The 19,100-nt window shown below is 44.8% G+C and overlaps 2 protein-coding genes and 1 long non-coding RNA gene across 8 annotated transcripts; 1 reads left to right on the top strand and 2 right to left on the bottom strand.

Annotated features, from left to right (window-relative positions):
• Positions 1-1,128: 1,128 nt before the first annotated feature.
• LOC4341079 (uncharacterized) lies at positions 1,129-2,870 on the bottom strand. 5 transcript variants are annotated; one of them, XR_010742219.1, is made up of 6 exons: positions 2,410-2,870; positions 2,282-2,323; positions 2,095-2,169; positions 1,659-1,807; positions 1,424-1,550; positions 1,129-1,293 (listed from the first exon to the last, which is right to left on the bottom strand). XR_010742219.1 is itself a non-coding variant. In XM_066311909.1 (5 exons), the coding sequence occupies exon 1, from the start codon at positions 2,760-2,762 to the stop codon at positions 2,283-2,285; it is 480 nt and encodes a 159-aa protein (XP_066168006.1). In that variant the 5' UTR covers positions 2,763-2,870; the 3' UTR covers positions 1,129-1,293; positions 1,424-1,550; positions 1,659-1,807; positions 2,095-2,169; position 2,282. The 5 variants fall into 5 exon arrangements, 4 of the variants coding, with proteins under 4 accessions (XP_066168006.1, XP_066168004.1, XP_066168007.1 ...); XM_066311909.1 differs by having other exon boundaries at positions 2,282-2,870; XM_066311907.1 differs by having other exon boundaries at positions 1,129-1,550; positions 2,282-2,870.
• A 5,423-nt stretch (positions 2,871-8,293) lies between these two features.
• Positions 8,294-9,718, bottom strand: LOC9268824 (uncharacterized). 2 transcript variants are annotated; one of them, XR_010742173.1, is made up of 3 exons: positions 9,115-9,718; positions 8,502-9,013; positions 8,294-8,403 (listed from the first exon to the last, which is right to left on the bottom strand). It is a non-coding gene; the product is annotated as an uncharacterized lncRNA (long non-coding RNA). The 2 variants fall into 2 exon arrangements; XR_001546498.3 differs by lacking the exon at positions 8,294-8,403 and having other exon boundaries at positions 8,447-9,013.
• An 8,004-nt stretch (positions 9,719-17,722) lies between these two features.
• Positions 17,723-19,100, top strand: LOC4341081 (peroxidase 1-like). Its single transcript, XM_015787060.3, has 2 exons — positions 17,723-18,004; positions 18,177-19,100. The coding sequence occupies exons 1-2, from the start codon at positions 17,798-17,800 to the stop codon at positions 18,942-18,944; spliced, it is 975 nt and encodes a 324-aa protein (XP_015642546.1). The 5' UTR covers positions 17,723-17,797; the 3' UTR covers positions 18,945-19,100.

Consider the following 19,100-nt stretch of genomic DNA (forward strand, 5'->3'; position numbering starts at 1 on the left):
ACAGTAAAATCAGAGACCGCTACGTAGTTCATGCACTACATGTATTTATTATCCTCCTACATTAATTTTGATTATTCAGAAGTGTTTTAGCAATGGAATTTTCTTCGCAAGCATGACATGGGTTAAGTTTGGTAATGAACATACATTTGCTTGATACTAGATGAAACCCCGCGCGTTGCTGCGGGAAATTAAGGATAATACTGAGATGTAGCAAGCAAGATCAAGAACACGATCACTGTAGTGTTTTCCATATGGTATTTTGTCAATGCATGCAAAGAATGTGGCAATGTATGTATAATGAACAAATTTGAGCGAGCACTGACTGGATCAATAGGGTAGAAGAATGAGCGGATAAAATTTCCTAACTAATTAAAACACCATGGGATCATCCAAGATGTCTCAAGGATGTATGTGCACTTACTAAGTAAATGCATGTGCATCCAGTTTATCAAAGTTAAAGGCTACGAAAAATTTTAATATCTTTTTAAGATAATAGCAAATCAAATGGATTCATGACAGGTTCTATAACAGAACTTGGGCAAAAAGTAAATCAAATAGCAATCAGAAAGAATGGAATGTATCAGGACATATATAATGCCCATATTAACCTGATTATAAGCATGAGCTAAAATATATGCATGATGAGAACTTTTGTAACAACGTCATCAGATATATGTAGTCTCATGAACTAAACTTGTTTAAATCCTGTGTAACATTAATCTGAACGAAATAATAACAAAAAAAACATAACCACTATTCTATACTAACTCGTAATTGGAGTAAACACAAATTCTGGAGTAAAAAGATAGGTAAACTCATATCCAGATCAGCACGAACAGGGCAGCTGCAACAATGCAGCGACCAAGCAGGAAACAACACAGGACGAATGCAAAAGCTAAAAATTATTACAGAAATGCTGAAATTTTTTGGTATACATACCTCAGTTTTTAGAAGCCACATCCAATACGCTTGAATGACTCCTAGCAGAGTTCATAAATTAACTCAATTTTCAACATTGTCATGTGGATGAATGGGAACTAAATGGATTTCTTGACACTGTCATCAAATTGAAAGTGAATAAAGTATAGCGTGTAGTGTTAAAAATAAAGCAATAGCCCTGTAAAAGAATTTAGTCAAAGAAAACCACTTATACTGCAATGGCATATAATATTTGTTGGTTTTATCAGGACTAAAAATAAAAATGGATCGTGGATTAGATTAACCCACGATGCTTAAGAGCAGGGAGAATCTAGGCTGCGTAGTATTTGAACAGTGTGGTATACAGCTCCTATACTGCAATGGCAACAGCAAGATCATCAGTAGTAGCATCGTCTACTCTTACTGGAGTAGTAGTAGTAGCAGCAGAAATAGTAGCCTGGTTTCTGGATGAGGCTACGCAGGTCAAGAACATGGCGCATCATACCTGTGGGGGGATCGGACCAAAGTAATTCCATCAGCTCCAGCCAGTGGCGCCTGCTCGGCTTGGCTTGCTCTGGTCTAACCAATAGGCTCTGGCGCTCCGCCATTGGTGTCCAGTGCTGATGATCACCCTGCTAGCATTGGGGATGAATTCAGAGTCCTAAAAGTTGACAACGACGGAGTGTGGTTTATAGAGGAACTGAAAAAGGCTTAAGAGGGAAATAAATGGAATTAATCACCGGTAATGGACGGCTCATTGTTGGTGAGTAAATGCTTTTGCTCCTAGAGGGAGATGATCGGTAGCTCAACAGCCGATCAGGAGAAGGGGAACAGATCAATTCTGGCTACTGAAATCTGAAGGAGATCAGCATGGAGAGCGCATATCTGACTGCAGTATTGTTTCAAAATCGGTACTTTTGTGACTGACTGACATAGTTCCTATATATGTTGGCGTGAAGCTTGGAAGAAAACATCAGTAATAGAAATAAAGAAATACTAAAAAAACAGAAGGCATCAATATTCTTTTCTCCAAATCTATCAAATTTATGAACTATTTTTGGATTTAATTTGGATACTGACGAACGCATATATTAAAAGAATAACTTCCTTCAAAGATCACAGCAAAACAAATGCCATCGCAAGAGGCAAAGACGTGATTTTGACATATATGCATACCTTCAATTTGCTATCTCAGCAAAGTTCTGTAAACCATTCAGTTGGGAATTGTGAATTGCTTAAGGGAATTTACCTCTGCAAGATAAATAGGAATTAACCAAATGATTATAATACTCACCATATATGTAAGAACGAAGAAACAACTCACAGAATTGTATACTGAGAATTTCGGAAGGAAGATATTAACCTCATATGCTGGAGTAAAAAGGTAATGTAAAATTAGCGGGACCTAGAATGGTAGTATTAGTTAGGCTTGTAATATATTTTAGAAAACGATTAAAGAACTGGAACCATGCAGCGGTTGAGCGCGAGAACCATGCGGGGTAGCGACGACGGCCTTGACGCCGGCCTGGAGGAGCCGCTTGGTGAGGTTCCCCGTGCCGAGCCGATCTCGAGGACGGTGTCGGTGGGCTTGAGGCCGGCCTTCTCGACGATGGAGTCCACCAGCGCCGGATTCCGCAGGATGTGTTGCCCCTTGGACTTGTCGAACGAGATCCCTCCCTGCAGCCGCGCGCCATCACCCCCGCCGCCTCCTCCTCCTCCTCCGCCGCCGTGCCGCTTCTTCTGGATCTTCCCGCCCGCCATGGCGATGGGCTCGCACGTCCAGCCGCCGCCGCCGCCGCCGCCGCCGAAAGAATTGGGAGAGGCCGGAGGCAGCTCCGCGGCATGGCTGGCGCGTGGGGGATGGGGGAGGGCGGGAGGCAGTGCGACGCGGGGAGGAGAAGCGAGTGCGCCGGCTGGCGGGACAGCGGCGCAGCTGGCGTGCGCGTGTGCGCGAGGGAGAAGGAGAAGCGAGGCGCGCGGAGGGGGAGGGAAAGCGCGGGCCCACGGCGCACACGCGTGCGAGGGGGAGAAGCCAAGAAGGAGAAGCGAGGCGTGCGGGCGGCGGGGAGGGGAAGCGACCGCGCGGACGGGGAGAAACCCGGGAAAGATAGCAATCTAACCGTCCAAATAAAATCTGACGGTTAGGATTATTTGGATGACGTGGCTCTTTCTGGATGCAGTTTTGGGTAATTTATAGAAAGAAGGGATGAGGGAGTTCACAGTTAACACAAAGCCATGAGGATTCACCTGCTTTGCTATCTTGCACTGTTATCCACAAAAACATGCCCCTAAAGCTGTAAAAATGAGATGGGAGAGAAAATGATTAGCTTGTCGCAAGACATTTGGTTGGCATACACGAGTGCCTGATCCTGTGAAAGGGCAGTGCATGGCATTAGAGGAATTGTCCATGCACTTATGATCGAAAATGCTCGGCGGGGTAGAGAAAAATCAGACGCTGCTTTTGTCCCCTGCAACTGCATGTCTACATGTAAAGAATCTTTTATTACATACTCCTCTCTCTTATTTCTTCAAAAGATTTTTTCTCGTAAATTATTTATCTAATCTACGATCTGATTGCACCACTAAATTCGTTACAATTAAATCTTTACAACAAGACCATACATGATTATATTTCAACAAAAAAATATTTTAGTTTTTTATTGATTTTTTTAATGTTGCATGTGGTCTCTTTTGATGTTTCAACTAGTAGTTTTACAACATTTCAGCTAGTGTACTCATGATGTTTCACTATATACGAATCAAATGTTGCAATGGATTTTTATATTATGAAACGCATCGTTGCAACAAATCACCCACATATTTTGGAAACCCTCTCTTAAATGAATTTGGTTTATTTTTTGTTCCACCGAAAATGTTTCGCCTAGAGTACTCACAATGTTTCACTATGCATATATCTAATGTTGCAGTGAACTGTAATATTCCATTGCAACAAAAAAACCACATATTTTGGAAACCACCTATTAAGGGAATTCGTTTTATTTTTTGTTCCACCAAAAATGTTTCACCTAGTGTACTTATAATGTTTCACTATGTATGTATCAAATGTTGCAGTGAACTGAAACATTCTTTCGCTATTTACTGAAACAATGTTTTTATATAAGGTGAAACAACACCCGATTTAAACGAGTGAAACATTTTCGATCTACTCAGTGAAACAATTCCAATATATCTGGTGGAACATCGTGCAACATTTAAAAATAATTCAATAATAAGCTAATTTTTTTTCGTCGGAATATATCCATGTGTGGTCTTGTTTTGAAGATTTAATTGCAACGAATTTAATGGTGCAATCAGATCATGATTTGGATAAGTAATTTAAGAGAAAAATCAGTTTAAAATAATTTTGCACGTAAATCGGACGCTGCATGATGTCAGCGCCCGATTTTCCCCCACCCACGATCAGGCGCCCGATTTGTAGGGGATCCACTTATGATGAGTCCCTGCAATAGTTCAAGAGGTAAAAAAGTTTCAGAGAAGATATTTTCCAAGTATTTAACTGATTCCCTTAGTTCAGTAGGCAAAAAAATTCAGATATATAGACTACAAACATAAGGACGGGAATTAAAAGTTTTATAGGTCTGTCAAATATGATGACAATTATTTTGTTGATCCTTGAAGCAAAATCCTGCATAGGCAAAGGATCATAATTGTAAGTAGCAGAATCCTTCAAGCAAAACCCTACATAGGCAAAGGATTATAGTTCTCTCCCCGACCCTCTCTCTCCCTCTGATTTTTTCGCTTTTTCTACTCCCAACGCCCTCCTCTTCTACTTTATCTTTTTTTTTCTTCATTTTTTTCTCTCCCTCCCATCTCTTATTTTTTTTCCTCCTATCCTTTTCTTCTTTTTAGATTTTTCTACTCCCAACGCCCTCCTCTTCTACTTTATCTTTTTTTTTTCTTCATTTTTTTCTCTCCCTCCCATCTCTTATTTTTTTTTCCTCCTATCCTTTTCTTCTTTTTAGAAAAATTAAAAATAAATTAGTGAAATCAAGACTTGAACTCATGATCTCATAGTTTATGGCAAGCTCTCCTAACCAATTCACCATGTGATGCTATGTGAATAGAAAATATTATTTGCATGCTTTGTATGTTTATTCAAATTGTGTGAGAACAAATCAGTTACGTTACTACAAGAACCATACATTGTTATTATGATTCGGCAATAACATTTTCACAAAAGGATAGTAACATGATATGTTACTGCAAAAAAAATATAGGTTGTTACTACACTTTTGGTAGTAACTACATAGCGGAAATTGCAGTAACGGAGAACATGCATAGTAGCAGTGGTACTATAGTAGTAATGCTTTTGTGGAGCTAAAATATTTTAAATCTCAATGTTTTTGAGAGCAGTAACGTATACGTCATGTCTTATTTTTCGAACCCATTTGCATCATGGCGTTCGTAAAAATTGCTTAACGAAACTAGATCCATCATAACTATTTTTTAACATCGTTACTGAGGAAAGCAGTCGTGTTACAATGTTACTACATATCGACCGTCGCGTTACTGTGCCATTCCAATGAGACGAGTACTAAAAAGAGGTTAATTTCAATCTCTAGAGAGCAATATCTCTCATATCATATCTTGTTTTTCTAGTCCGTTTACATCATGACGTTAAGAAAACGCTAAATGAAACTAGATCTATCATGACTATTTTTTGATGTTATTACTGCGAGAAAGTTGTCCTATTACTGCACGATGACCGTTCTGTTACTGCGCGGTTTCTGTGAGACAAGTACAGTAAAGTGGTGGGCGGGGGAGGGAGTCAATGGGCGGGTTAATTTGACCGGCTGGAGGACGCTTTGACCGAGGTGGGAGGGGGGGGGGGGGGGTTTGGGCCCTAGGGAGGGTGGGAGAGGTGGGTTTGACCCATGTGAGAGGGGTGGTGTATAATAGTTATTCTAAGGGAGGGGTGTAGAATAGATTTGCTATATATATATATATATATATATATATATATATATATATATATATATATATATATATATATATATATATATATATATATAGACACACACACACAAACACTAGCAAAAGTGCTCGTGCGTTGCACCGGGTGATTACGAAGTGTATACAGTGACAAAAAGTGTTATTTGGTTTAGACAATTAATTTGCTCAAAAGAAATTGTTTGTTATTTGTTTTAGACAACTAATCTGCTAAAAAAGATGACGGATGAAAATTTGTATCATGAAGAAAAATATTTATTTTTATGTAGGTAAGTCTAATAAAATACCAGTGAAATTTTTATACTCAATGTACTTTGATCTAGCAAAATGCCCGTGCGTTGCACCGGGTAATGATAGGGTAACTGAAGTTTGATTTGAACTATTTATATGAAAAAAATGAATTGTAATTTAATGAAATATAAAATTTTCTGCAATATTAATTACACTCTTTTAAATTATAGCAAAAGTGGTATTGCGTTGCAACGAAAGAAAAAACAGATAAAATTGAATTAAAACATATTAAATTCTAATTAAATGAAATACAAATTTTCTGAAATATTTAGGTATTTTTTAAGTAGGTAGGTATATAATTAAATTAATTTATAAGTAAAGTAAGTGTAAGAAATAAAATGTTATGGTTGGATTTAACTTTTATTAAATTTTCTATATTAATTACACTCATTGAAATTTTCTTGGAATTTACATAGCTTAATTGCTAATTTTGATAATACAAATATCATTTCAGCATTTATTGAAATAAAAATCTAAACAAAAATCCTTTTTTCTCTATGGGCCTTTTTCAGCCCATTTTCTTCTTCAGCCCGCAAGAGAACAAAATATACTTTATACCCCATACTCCTCCTCTCACTTAGTGGACCGCCAGCCCACGTGCGGCCCAAACCCTCGATCAATCTCAGCCGTTCGTTTTGATGGACGGCTCAGATCAGATTAAAATTGATGAAACCCTAACCCTAACCCTCCCCTCACCCTAACCCCCCCTCCCCTAAGCCGAGCCGGAGCCAGCCGCCTCTTCCTCCCCTGCCCCCGACGCCGCCTCTCCCCCTCCCCCTCTCCCTCTCCCCACCGGCGCCTCTCCCCCTCCCCCCCAGCCGGCCAACTCCCTCGCCACCGGCGATCCCTCCCTTCTCGCCGGCACAGCGCGGCAACAGCGACGGTAGGGTGCGGCAGGGTGTGGCGGCGGCGCCGCCTTCCCCCACGGCGAGCGGCGGCGGCGGCGACGCTGCCCTTCCCTGAGCGGCGGCGGTGCCCTCCTCCCCGCGAGCGGTGACGGCGGCGCCTATATATATATATATATATATATATATATATATATATATATATATATATATATATATATATATATATATATAGGGAAAACCAAATGTGAACCAAGGTTCACCTACACCTGAAATCTAGACCGTTCGTGCGTTCCAAGATACGTGCAAGCTAAATGTTCCATACTCTTCATTTGTCAAGGCTTACTCTAAGGGCAGAGGAAAGGGACTGCACCTGCACCTGCTGCCCTCATTTTTTACCCTTCCAAGTTTACCCCTTAGCTAGTTTCTCGCTCTCTTTCATTCGAAATACAGAGTCAATGATACTCTTTGGTGTTGTTTTGATTTCTTCACCTTATGCTGTGCATGGTAAATTTTTCATATAAACTTTGCTGGCTTGTCAACCGATGTTTAACTAAAAAGGATCATGGAGCAAATTTTTTTAAAAAAAGCTCATGAAGCACGAAATTAATATGTTTCCATATTTTTTTCACACTCCTATGCTTGTTTTCACAAATCTCCATAAATAACATAAGCAAATGAATTGGTTTTTAACTAAATAACATCTGTAAAATGACATCTGTCCCCGAGATCTTCCCAAGGAAGGATATTTTATAGCCGTTGAGAGGGAATAAAATGTAGGTACATTCTTTTTTAATAAAAATCTAACTTCCATATATAACATAGTACAAATTAGTACAAGACATATGTCAGGTGCATATTACTTCAATAAAGAGGGCTGGGGCAACTCACATGATGCTTTTGCATCCAAAATTTTATATACATTTCAAATTCATATCTGATAATGATATATTAATGATTTACCTGCAAACGAAATATCAAAAACAACATATCTCCGTTCTCCAAAATAACATTTACAAAATGAAAATCGATCTATTATATCTACATTTGCAAAAATGGTATTTCCATTCACCAAAAAACTGGCATTTACAAATCGAGGTATCTATCTACTATAATATACATCCTGACATTTTTTTATTGAATAATATATCTACCATAAGGTATCGATATATTATATGAGACATTTTTTTTTCAGGGATGATAAAAACATATGGGCGGATTCAGTCAAAAAAAAAAAACATATGGGCAGATGGCACAATTCTACAAAGGGGGCGGAATAGATGTTTAGCATTTCAGTAAAACAACGAATTTTTCCACCCCAAAAGATTTCAAGAACTCATGTGAATCAAAATCACCAGAAGAAATCACTTGAGGCGAACTGGCAAACCATAAAAATAAATAAATCAGAAAATGATATCCCATTGAGCGCAAACAGAGGTTCTTTCATGAATATCACTGAATCAAAGCGATTTGCACCTCTTCACAACGCAAGCCTCTGGTGCGGCTGATCAGAACTTCCTGGAGTCGATGGCTATCGATCAGCATGCCTGAGTCAGCGGAGTGCACACCACAAGGAAAAAAAAAACACCAGCAAGAAGATTGTTAGGATTACATATCGGAACACATCAACACATTGAAGACGATAGCCTGCGAGAAGCATGGGAAGAAGATAGTATCCAGCAAAAGTCTTCGAGAACTAGAAATTAAAAAAAAAACAGCACACCAAAAACAAATACGCACATGAAACTGGGATTTTTCTCAAGAGCTAACTAATGTTCTCTCGATGACGGTTTACTCGGCAGAGAGGAGAGGAGAGAGAGAGAGGGATTTGGAGGAAGATGTGCGGTGAAGGATGAGGAATTGAAGCTGCAGAAATCGTGCATGTCGGCTGGCTGGGGGATGCGATTGCGACTCCCAGATTTGTGCTCACCGCCGGTTCCGCTGCAGCTTGATATGCCGGATGCCCAGATCGTCAGCTTCAGCAGCGTCTTGATATTTGCATCCATCACCAACAAAACAAATCAAATTAAGGAATTAAATTTTAGAAAAGAGCAAATCGACAAGAACACCTGCCTCCCAAAAAACTCACCACTTGAGGCCACGGAAGCAGCCACCGCCGGACGCCGGGCTGCGCGCCTGCGCCGTCCTCGTCAACACATAATCAGAGCAAGTGCCTCCTCACTTCGATGAGGCACGGACCGAGATGAGCAGCTGCTCGTCGTAGGCGCGCAGATCCCACATTGGGAGGAACGGGAGCCGGCCGATCTATCGCCTGCGAGAGGTGGGGTCGCCGGATCTGGCGACCGCAGGTCCTTCCCCCATCGGCGTTGACCTTCGCACTCCTATGACCACACACCTCCCCATCTTCACTCCTCTCACTCACTCCTCCCCGACGTTGATGCGCCGATGCGCGCCATGAGAGACTGGTTGAGGCACTCACTACGCCTCATGCAGTCGGGATCAAGCTCGTCACAGCGTCGCAGCTCACCGGCGGTCAGGCACAACCTCGCCCCGGGAGTCAAGCTCGAGTGGCCGAGCCCCTAGTACCGGCCCTCATCTTGGCTATGATCAGGGTTGACATCGCGCGGTGGTCGGGCGCAACCTCGCCGCCTCTCAACGGACAAGCTCGCCGCGAGTGCCCCAATAGTCTGCAGCAAGAGAAGGCGAGTAGTACAAGGGCATTTCAGGAATCTACAGTAACACTGTGTACCTATCCTTCTTATCCCACCGACGCCTATAATGTTAAGAAAGCTGCTTTTAACCGGGTAGGTACACTTTACTATGGGTAAATGGAACTTTCTTTAAGATTCGTGTGCACACGTGTAGAGTGTAGATTATGGGTGCATATGAACCTATATCCAGCTCATACATATATATATATATATAGAGAGAGACTATCTTTTGCTGCAATATATATATATATATAGAGAGAGAGACTATCTTTTGCTGCAAAACAGCTTGGCAAATTGATAAAATTGTCACAATTCTGTTTGACTATATTAGAAAATTAACTAAGCAGAAATATCGATCAGAAAACTAACCAGTACATCTGTTAGTAAATATGTTCCTAATTAATTATCGAAGTCACTGGAACATTGATTTAACATCACTTTGTATGGCATAATTCATCAGAATCTAAAAGTTACTTGAGATTTATTATTCCTGTGATTTGTTCAGCACCATACTGTAGTATTGGAGGAAATCATTGGCATTATAGTGGTGAACTGATAATATAAACTTATAAGCTTCAGCCTAGCTTGTTTAATATTATCAGAAAATCGAATGTGTATATTTTTTCCAGGTCAACAGCTGAGTGTCAAAGAGTTGGAGCTGGTGTTTTTACCAGATGAGAAATTCCCATGACATATCAGAATATTTGATAGGAGGAATTTTATAACTCCAATAGCTGGATTTTGGGTGAGGGGTATTTAAACCCCTCCACACCCACAAGCTAAAGTTGTTGGTTCTATTGTAAACATTGTTCATTTGGGTTGAGATATTTGAGCTTCACTTTGAGATTTACCTTTTATCCTCTCCCTATGAGGTCTTTGTGAATAAACCTTGTGTGAGTGGAGTCGTTTTGGATATTGCTCATGCCTGTGACTTCTTTCTTGATCCTTGAGCACTAGCTTTTAACCCCAAGGAGTTCTTATTGCATTTATTATTCAGGAAGGTTCAGGACCTAGACGGCTATACGTAACCCTTGCAAGGAAACAAATACCACTAGTGGAGGAGGAGTGTATTTGTGCAACCTCAAGAGCAAATGGTTAGCAAAGACTCAAACTTTTTGTGAGCTCCTCAACGGCGAGTATAATCTCTACAAGTATTTAAATCCCAGACTACATCAGCTTAGAAATCTCGGTGGCATTTCTTTCATCTTTTACATTACTTGTCATCATACCTTGTTGTTTACAGCTTGTCTTGATATTTGTTACTTGCAAGAGCTTGTGGTAGATCTAGTGCTTAGCCTTGCTTCCTCTAGCTGCAGTGATCGGAATTTCCAATAATGATATTGGATGTCCCGATCCAACGAATATTCTAACATTGTATTGGAATATCCAACATGCCGCTTTAGCTTCGCTTCACTTGATGTTTTAATCACCTATTAACGTTCCCTTTAGATCCTACTTGACATTTCACTAAGTTGTATTTCTATGTGGGCCATTTCTCTTAATAGTATTTATTTTTAGAGTGATTAATCTGAATTTAGAATATTTTCAAATTATACTACTAGATGAACTTTTTTCTCCATAATGTTTTTTAATCTAAACTTGTATTTTCTAAATTGTATAACTCTTTATATTATTATTATTATTATTATTATTATTATTATTATTATTATTATTTATTTTTATTCTGAATATTAGTTGGTTCTAAATTGTATTTCTACATGTGCATATTAATTAATTAGTCTTAAATTTAATCTGAATTTCAAACTTTTTCCATATATATAGATCCTTATCTCAATATTAATATTTTTCAAATCAATACGATTTTTAGTTTTTCAAAAATTGTATTTATACATGGACTCTTCTTTTTATTTTTTTAGGTTTTAGTCCAAATTTTTGATATTTTAAATTGTTATTAAGACCTATATAAACCAAGTTTTTTAGGTTTTAGTGCGAATTTTAGATATTTTAAATTGTTATTTCAACTTATATAAACCAAGTTCAGAATGATATATTTTCAACTCTTGCTCTATCTTAAAAGGGTGTTTTTTCAGTTTTTTTTAAAAATACATGCCATTGAAAGCAATAGTATTATGTCCTCCTTCTCATTTTCTCCCTTGCTCATTTTCTCTCCGTATTAATGCACAGCATTTTAGTTTTTTTGTTCTTACTTTGACTAGCTAAAACTATTTTTTGTAAGGAATGGACATAGTATTGATGTACATTGTAAATAAAAGAAATTTTAAAAATCATCTATTAATTTGAATGGCATGAAAAACATAATCAACAGATAAAATGACTTTCTCCCAGCAAGCCAATAAAGTACTATGCAATTGGTCAAGCTCAAGCCTATTTTAATCCTGCGCACATAAACCAGTTGCGACTTGCGAACCTGCGCGCATTGCATTTCTTTTGTTTTTTTTTAATTTGTTCAACAAACAAGCCGTTATCCCCGAACGTTCAGACTCCAGAACAATCTTACTTGCACCTAATTAAGTATATGTTCCAAAACAACATTACCCCACCATAAAAAAGAAAGAAAGAAAATCATTCCCCCAATGCTTTGGCCAATGATGCGGAAAAGAGCCAAATCAAAATGCCACTGGTGACTGGTCAACCTACTAGCCAATGTATATATGCTGCGGAGAACATGCATCTTTCGTAACCTTCACGTACATGACGCTACCTGTACACAGTACACACGCATTTTATATATCCCTGACCCAAGAATTCCTCCTCATCACAGAGACATTCTACTACCAACACATACACAGCTAACCAACTAACCAATCAGGCACAGCCCCAAATCATTGCATTCCCAAGCACATGGGACATGTTGACCCTGCATTGATATATATCCTCTTAATTAATTTATTATATATAGGATAAATTGATTAAGTTGTGTTAATGTCTTCCCTTGTAATGAATCGTTGTAGCTACTCCCCCCGAGTTGATAATACTTGCCTTTTTGACAATGGCACAGTCTAAACCACTATTTTCCATTATAATATGTATAAAAGTGTTGTCGGTGATATGGGCCCGGGGTATCATGTCGTGGCCCTCCCCCAAGGGGAGTCAGGCCCGAGGTGGGGTGGCGGCCACTCCTTCCCAAAGATTAGTCAGAGGAGGCTGCCCCTCAATGCCACGTGGCCCTCCCCCAAGGGGAGTCAGGCCCGAGGTGTGGTGGCGGCCACTCCTTCCCAAAGACTAGTCGGAGGAGGCTGCCCCCCAATGCCACGTGGCCCTTCCCCAAGGGGAGTCAGGCTCGAGGTGGGGTGGCGGCCATTCCTTCCCAAAGACTAGTCAGAGGAGGCCGCCCCCCAATGCCACGTGGCCCTCCCCCAAGGGGAGTCAGGCCTGAGGTGGGGTGGCGGCCACTCCCTGGCCGAGACTAGAGGGAGAAGGCTGCCCCAGGCGCCATGTGGCCCTCCCCCGTAGGGGGATCGGGCCCGAGGTCGGGCGGCGGCGGCCCCCTCCCGTGACTAGGGGTCGGGCTCCCCCGACCCCCTCTCTAGGTCACCACGTACGGTGGGTTAGGTGTCCGCCTACAGGTGCCTACCTACCCGCATTTATGGCGACCCGAGCGGTCTCGCCTTAATGCGGCGTGCAGTGTACTCAACCGGTCTGTGACCGGTCGAATGACCGATGGGACTGGCTAGTGCGCCTGTGCGCTGCTCGTGTGTCAGGCGGCATGCAGCCTGACATGTCCCATCAAATAGTGATGGTGAGAGGTTCTCATCCTTTTATCCCAGCCGGAGTCGGTCCTCCCGCTCTGGTCAAAGCTAGGCTCCCGTTTCCCAGTGTAATAGGAGCCCAGAAGTCTTCACCCATTAAATGGTGAATGACTTAGACGCCCCTCGTGTCAGGCGGCATGGTTTGGTAGGCCCCACGACCGAGGCGACGTGTATGCGGCTTCCAAGTTAAGGAACAAGACATGCATTTAATGCAAAGATTGTAATACTTCTCAATGAAGTTAGGTTGTTGGGCCTATGTGGTAACCCCTAGGGGTATAAAAGGAGGTACATGCCTAGTTTGGGGGGAGGGGACTTCGGAGCGAACCGGCACTTGGGTCTCGCAACCCCGAGCACTTGTGTTCTACACTCAATCAATCAAGCACAGGAGTAGGGTATTACGCTACTTAGCGGCCCGAACCTGTATAAACCTCTTTTGTCTCATCGTCTTTGGGGGATTGAACCCCCTCAAGATCACACAGCTTCACTCACCAAGCTCTCGAATCTCACTCGCTGCCCCCGGCCGAACTCACAAAGGGGGGCCTCACGGTTCCCTGGTGGAGGAGTTCATTCTCCGACATCTGGCGTGCCAGGTAGGGGGCGCGTTTGTGATTTTTGAGGTTCTTTCGAGCGCCGGTGCGATAAGCGTCACGCCGCCAATGCGGGGGAAGGCGCAGCTTCCTCAGTAGTGCCGCGCCACCCTAGGCAGGGGGCTAGGCCCCCCGCATCTTCACCGGATAAGGCTGGTGGCCAGGTCTTTATGGCGAGTCTTCGGAATGTTCGATGACCCCCAAAGTTTCGGCCCAGCCTCACCGAAAGGTACCACGGTAGCGTTAACCCCTCCGAGTCCCTCCAGATTCACACGACGATCATAGAGGCGGCGTGGGGTGACGACCGGGTCAAGGCGAGTTTCTTCCCCATGGCCCTCCAGGGCCAAGCGCGGGGATCGCTCATGAACCTGCCACCCGCCTCGGTCTACTCCTGGGAGGACTCTTGCAGTTGAGCTTCGGGTGCCGTCGAAGCCCGGGACCCCCTGTGCTGGCTCTTCCGTAGTGGATAGTTTTGGTCCCGCCGGCTGGCTACGGTGCTCGGCCCGGCTCAACTAATCGTCCTTTCAAGTTTCAAGTATTTTCAATTTTTCAATTCATCAGCTTAATACAGCTTGAAGTCTTATATTTATTTTCTCCCCGTTCTTTTCTCATGGCCCTGCGATGCTCGCGTGTTGCGCATTTGTTTGCTCCCTCGGTGGTAAAAGCCCAACCTCTCTCCCATCTACATGAACGTTTCCTTGCTAAGTGTGGGGGCTAAGTTTTCTAGTCCTATTCCAGCCTTAAGTTGAACGCCGGGTGCCGTCGAAGCCTAGGACCCCCTGTGCTAGCTCTTCCGTAGCGGCTAGCTTTGGTCCCGCCGGCTGGCTACGGTGCCCGGCCTGGCTCAACTGTGGACGGGGATCGCTGGCTCTAGAGTTTTTCAGCTCTCACACTCGTGCGAAAGTAGTCGTCCGTGTAGAAGGGAGAGATATTGAAAGGAGGCCACCGAAAGGAAAGAGCAAACAGAATGTGTAGCATGGGGACACAGGCTCGTGGGAACCTGACCTCGTTTGCTAAGTGGTCGCAGGCTTCCCAAAATGGTTGGGAACCCATGATGGGAGGCCCTCTTCGAGCTAAAGGATTGAAAGGTCGCGACATGCAAGCAAGGTTTATGTTTGCTTCATTCATATAAGCGGTTCTTTGCTATAAGTGTGGGGCTACAATTCCTAACTCTATCCTAGCCCTGCGTCAAGCTCTGGGCGCCGTCGACGTCTAGGGCCCCCTGTGCTGGCTCTTCCGTAGCGGCTGGCTTTGGCCCCACCGGCTGGCTACAGCGCTCAGCTTGGCTTGATGGTGGGTGAAGATGGCTATGGAAAATTTAGTCCTCGCACTCGCGCGAAGATAATCGCTCACATAGAATTATTATTGCTTATATTTATCTCTCGCCCATCTCTTCCACGCGGTCCCGCGGTACCCATGTGTCGCGCGCTGGCTTGCCTCCCTTGGTAACAAAAAGTTTGTATTCGCTTCATCCATTCAAACGATTCTTTGCTAAAAGTGTGGGGGCTACGATTCCTAGCTCTATCCTAGCCCTGCATCGAGCTCTGGTCGCCGTCTACGCCCGGGCCCCCTGTGCTGGCTCTTCCGTAGCAGCTAGCTTTGGCCCCGCCGGCTGGCTACGGTGCCCAGCCTGGCTTGATCACGGGTAAAGATTGCTGGCTATGGAAAGTTTAGTCCTCAGACTCACGTGAAAATAATCGTTTGGGTAGATGAAGTAGAACGCAAACAGAGGTTAACAAAGGCAGGGGCAAGCAAGGTACGCGGCGTAAGGTCACGGGCCCGAGAGAATCTAACAACGTTTGCTGAGTATATACAGGAAATAAGATCACGGCCTAAGGTACGGGCTAAACTCCCGAGCGCACAGCGCCTCAGAAACCGGGAAGAAAGTGGGAAGTTAAGGCGACGTATGAACATGACTAAACTCCCACCGCCCAACTCCCAGAATGATAGGACAGAAGATCGGGCCCACACATCAACTGACTAGCAGATTGGCGTCAACCCTGACCACCTAGGAAAGGTTTTGGTTAGGGCTAACGCCGGGGGCTACTGTCGGTGATATGGACCCGGGGGTATCATATTTAGTCGGAGGAGGCTGCCCCCCAATGCCACGTGGCCCTCCCCCAAGGGGAGTCAGGCCCGAGGTGGGGTGGCGGCCACTCCTTCCCAAAGACTAGTCAGAGGAGGCTGCCCCCCAATGCCACGTAGCCCTCCCCTAAGGGGAGTCAGGCCCGAGGTGGGGTGGTGGCCACTCCTTCCCAAAGATTAGTCGGAGGAGGCCGTCCCCCAATGCCACATGGCCCTCCCCCAAGGGGAGTCAGGCCTGACGTGGGGTGGTGGCCACTCCCTGGCCGAGACTAGAGGGAGAGGCTGCCCCAGGCGCCACGTGGCCCCCCCCGAGGGGGGATCGGGCCCGAGGTCGGGCAGCGGCGGCCCCCTCCCGTGACTAGGGGTCGGGCTCCCACGACCCCCTCTCTAGGTCACGACGTACGGTGGGTTAGGTGTCCGCCTACAGGTGCCCACCTACCCTGCAGTGTACTCAACCGGTCTGTGACCGGTCGAATGACCGATGGGACTGGCTAGTGTGCCTATGCGCTGCACGTGTGTCAGGCGGCGTGCAGCCTAACATGTCCCATCAAATAGTGATGGTGAGAGGTTCTCATCCTCTTATCCCAGCCGGAGTCGGTCCTCCCGCTCTAGTCAAAGCTAGGCTCCCGTTTTCCAGTGTAATAGGAGCCCAGAAGTCTTCACCCATTAAATGGTGAATGACTTGGACGCCCCCGGTGTCAGGCGGCATGGTTTGGTAGGCCCCACGACCGAGGCGACGTGTATGTGGCTTCCAAGTTAAAGAACAAGACATGCATTTAATGCAAAGATTGTAATACTTCTCGATGAAGTTAGGTTGTTGGGCCTATGTGGTAACTCCTTGAGGTATAAAAGGAGGTACATGCCTAGTTTTTTTGGGGGGGGGGGGGCGGAACTTCAGAGCGAACCGGCACTTGGGTCTCGCAACCCCGAGCACTTGTGTTCTACACTCAATCAATCAAGCACAGGAGTAGGGTATTACGCTGCTTAGCGGCCCGAACCTGTATAAACCTCTATTGTCTCATCGTCTTTGGGGGATTGAACCCCTCAAGATCACACAGCTTCGCTTACCAAGCCCTCGAATCTCACCCGCTGCCCCCGGCCGAACTCACAAAGGGGGGCCTCACGGTTCCCTGGTGGAGGAGTTCATTCTCCGACAAGTGTTAACGAATATATGATTTTATTAAAGTATTTTTTAAGACTAATCTATAAATGTAGTCACCATATTTGAAAGATAAATATTTTAAAAATGATTCATAATTAAAGATTTTAAAGTTTGATCTCACTCTTATCTAAAACGATAAATATTATCAGCCTGGAGGGAGTAATAATTAGACGTGTATATATATATGGTGTACATTTATACATGAATCATGTTACTTGTCCAGTCGCCATGAACTGGCCTCGGGGCCGTCCTATACTCTTTTTTTTTATTATTTTATGGACTAGCGAAAGAGCGCGTTGTTGCCACAATGCGTGCGTATGAGCTAGGCATACTTCATACATGTGCAAATTATTATTGGAGCTGATTGCATTTGGAGCCAGATACACACTGGAGCGTACAGGTTGTCACTTGTCACAGCTCTATAAATACTGCAAAGACATGCTCATCCAAGGTTATCTCGTCCTAGATCAGCAAAACATTCTTGATTAGCTAGCTAGCCACTTAATTAATTGGTTGTTAACTGTGCTGTGTGGCCATGGCGATCACCAAGTGCTGTGTATTGCTGCTTGTTCCGTTGGTCGCCGTGCTCGTAGCGGCTGATCAGCTCCGCGTCGACTACTACAGCGAGACGTGCCCGAACGTCGAGGCGATCGTCCGCGAGGAGATGGAGAGGATCATCGCCGCCGCGCCCAGCCTCGCCGGTCCGCTGCTTCGCCTCCATTTCCATGACTGCTTCGTCAGGGTACGCAGATATATCGCATAAAAAAATTTCTCGAGATATCTAAATTTTACATTAAAATTATTTTACCTCACACCAAATTTTACACTGAACTACATGGTATCTTATAAGGATGATAAAATTATCCACGTATATATACACGGCGCCATTGACCGTGGGTCGACATTGCATGCAGGGTTGCGACGCGTCTGTGCTGCTGAGCTCCGCCGGCGGCAACACGGCGGAGCGGGACGCGAAGCCGAACAAGAGCCTCCGGGGATTCGGCTCCGTGGAGCGGGTGAAGGCGAGGCTGGAGACGGCGTGCCCGGGCACCGTCTCCTGCGCCGACGTGCTCGCGCTCATGGCGCGCGACGCCGTCGTTCTGGCCAGGGGCCCGTCCTGGCCGGTCACCCTCGGCAGGAGGGACGGCAGGGCGTCCAGCGCCGGCGAGGCCGCCGCCAGCCTGCCCCCGGCGGACGGCGACATCCCGACGCTCGCCAGGGTCTTCGCCTCCAACGGCCTCGACCTCAAGGACCTCGCCGTGCTCTCCGGCGCGCACACCCTCGGCACGGCGCACTGCCCGTCCTACGCCGGCCGGCTCTACAACTTCACCGGCAAGGGCGACGCCGACCCGTCGCTGGACGGCGAGTACGCCGGCAAGCTGAGGACGAGGTGCAGGAGCCTCACCGACGACGGCATGCCGTCGGAGATGGACCCCGGCAGCTACAAGACGTTCGACACCAGCTACTACCGCCATGTCGCCAAGCGGAGGGGGCTCTTCTCCTCCGACGCCTCGCTCCTCACCGACGCCACCACCAGGGGCTACGTGCAGCGTATCGCCACCGGCAAGTTCGACGACGAGTTCTTCAGGGACTTCGGCGAGTCCATGACCAAGATGGGCAACGTCGCCGTGCTCACCGGAGCCGACGGCGAGATCAGGAAGAAGTGCTACGTCATCAACTAATTAACACTAGCTAAGCTAAAGCTTAATTAATTAGCTGCACTAGATCAGATGCATGATGCATGCGGTATGCCCGGCTGTTGTTTATTAATCATTGTATTATATTATTTATTATTGTTCAGTAAATTGATTCTTCTCTACAATGACATGCAGTTTTTA

Source organism: Oryza sativa, chromosome 6 (genome assembly GCF_034140825.1).
Source record: "Oryza sativa Japonica Group chromosome 6, ASM3414082v1".
Classification (NCBI taxonomy): Eukaryota; Viridiplantae; Streptophyta; class Magnoliopsida; order Poales; family Poaceae; genus Oryza; species Oryza sativa.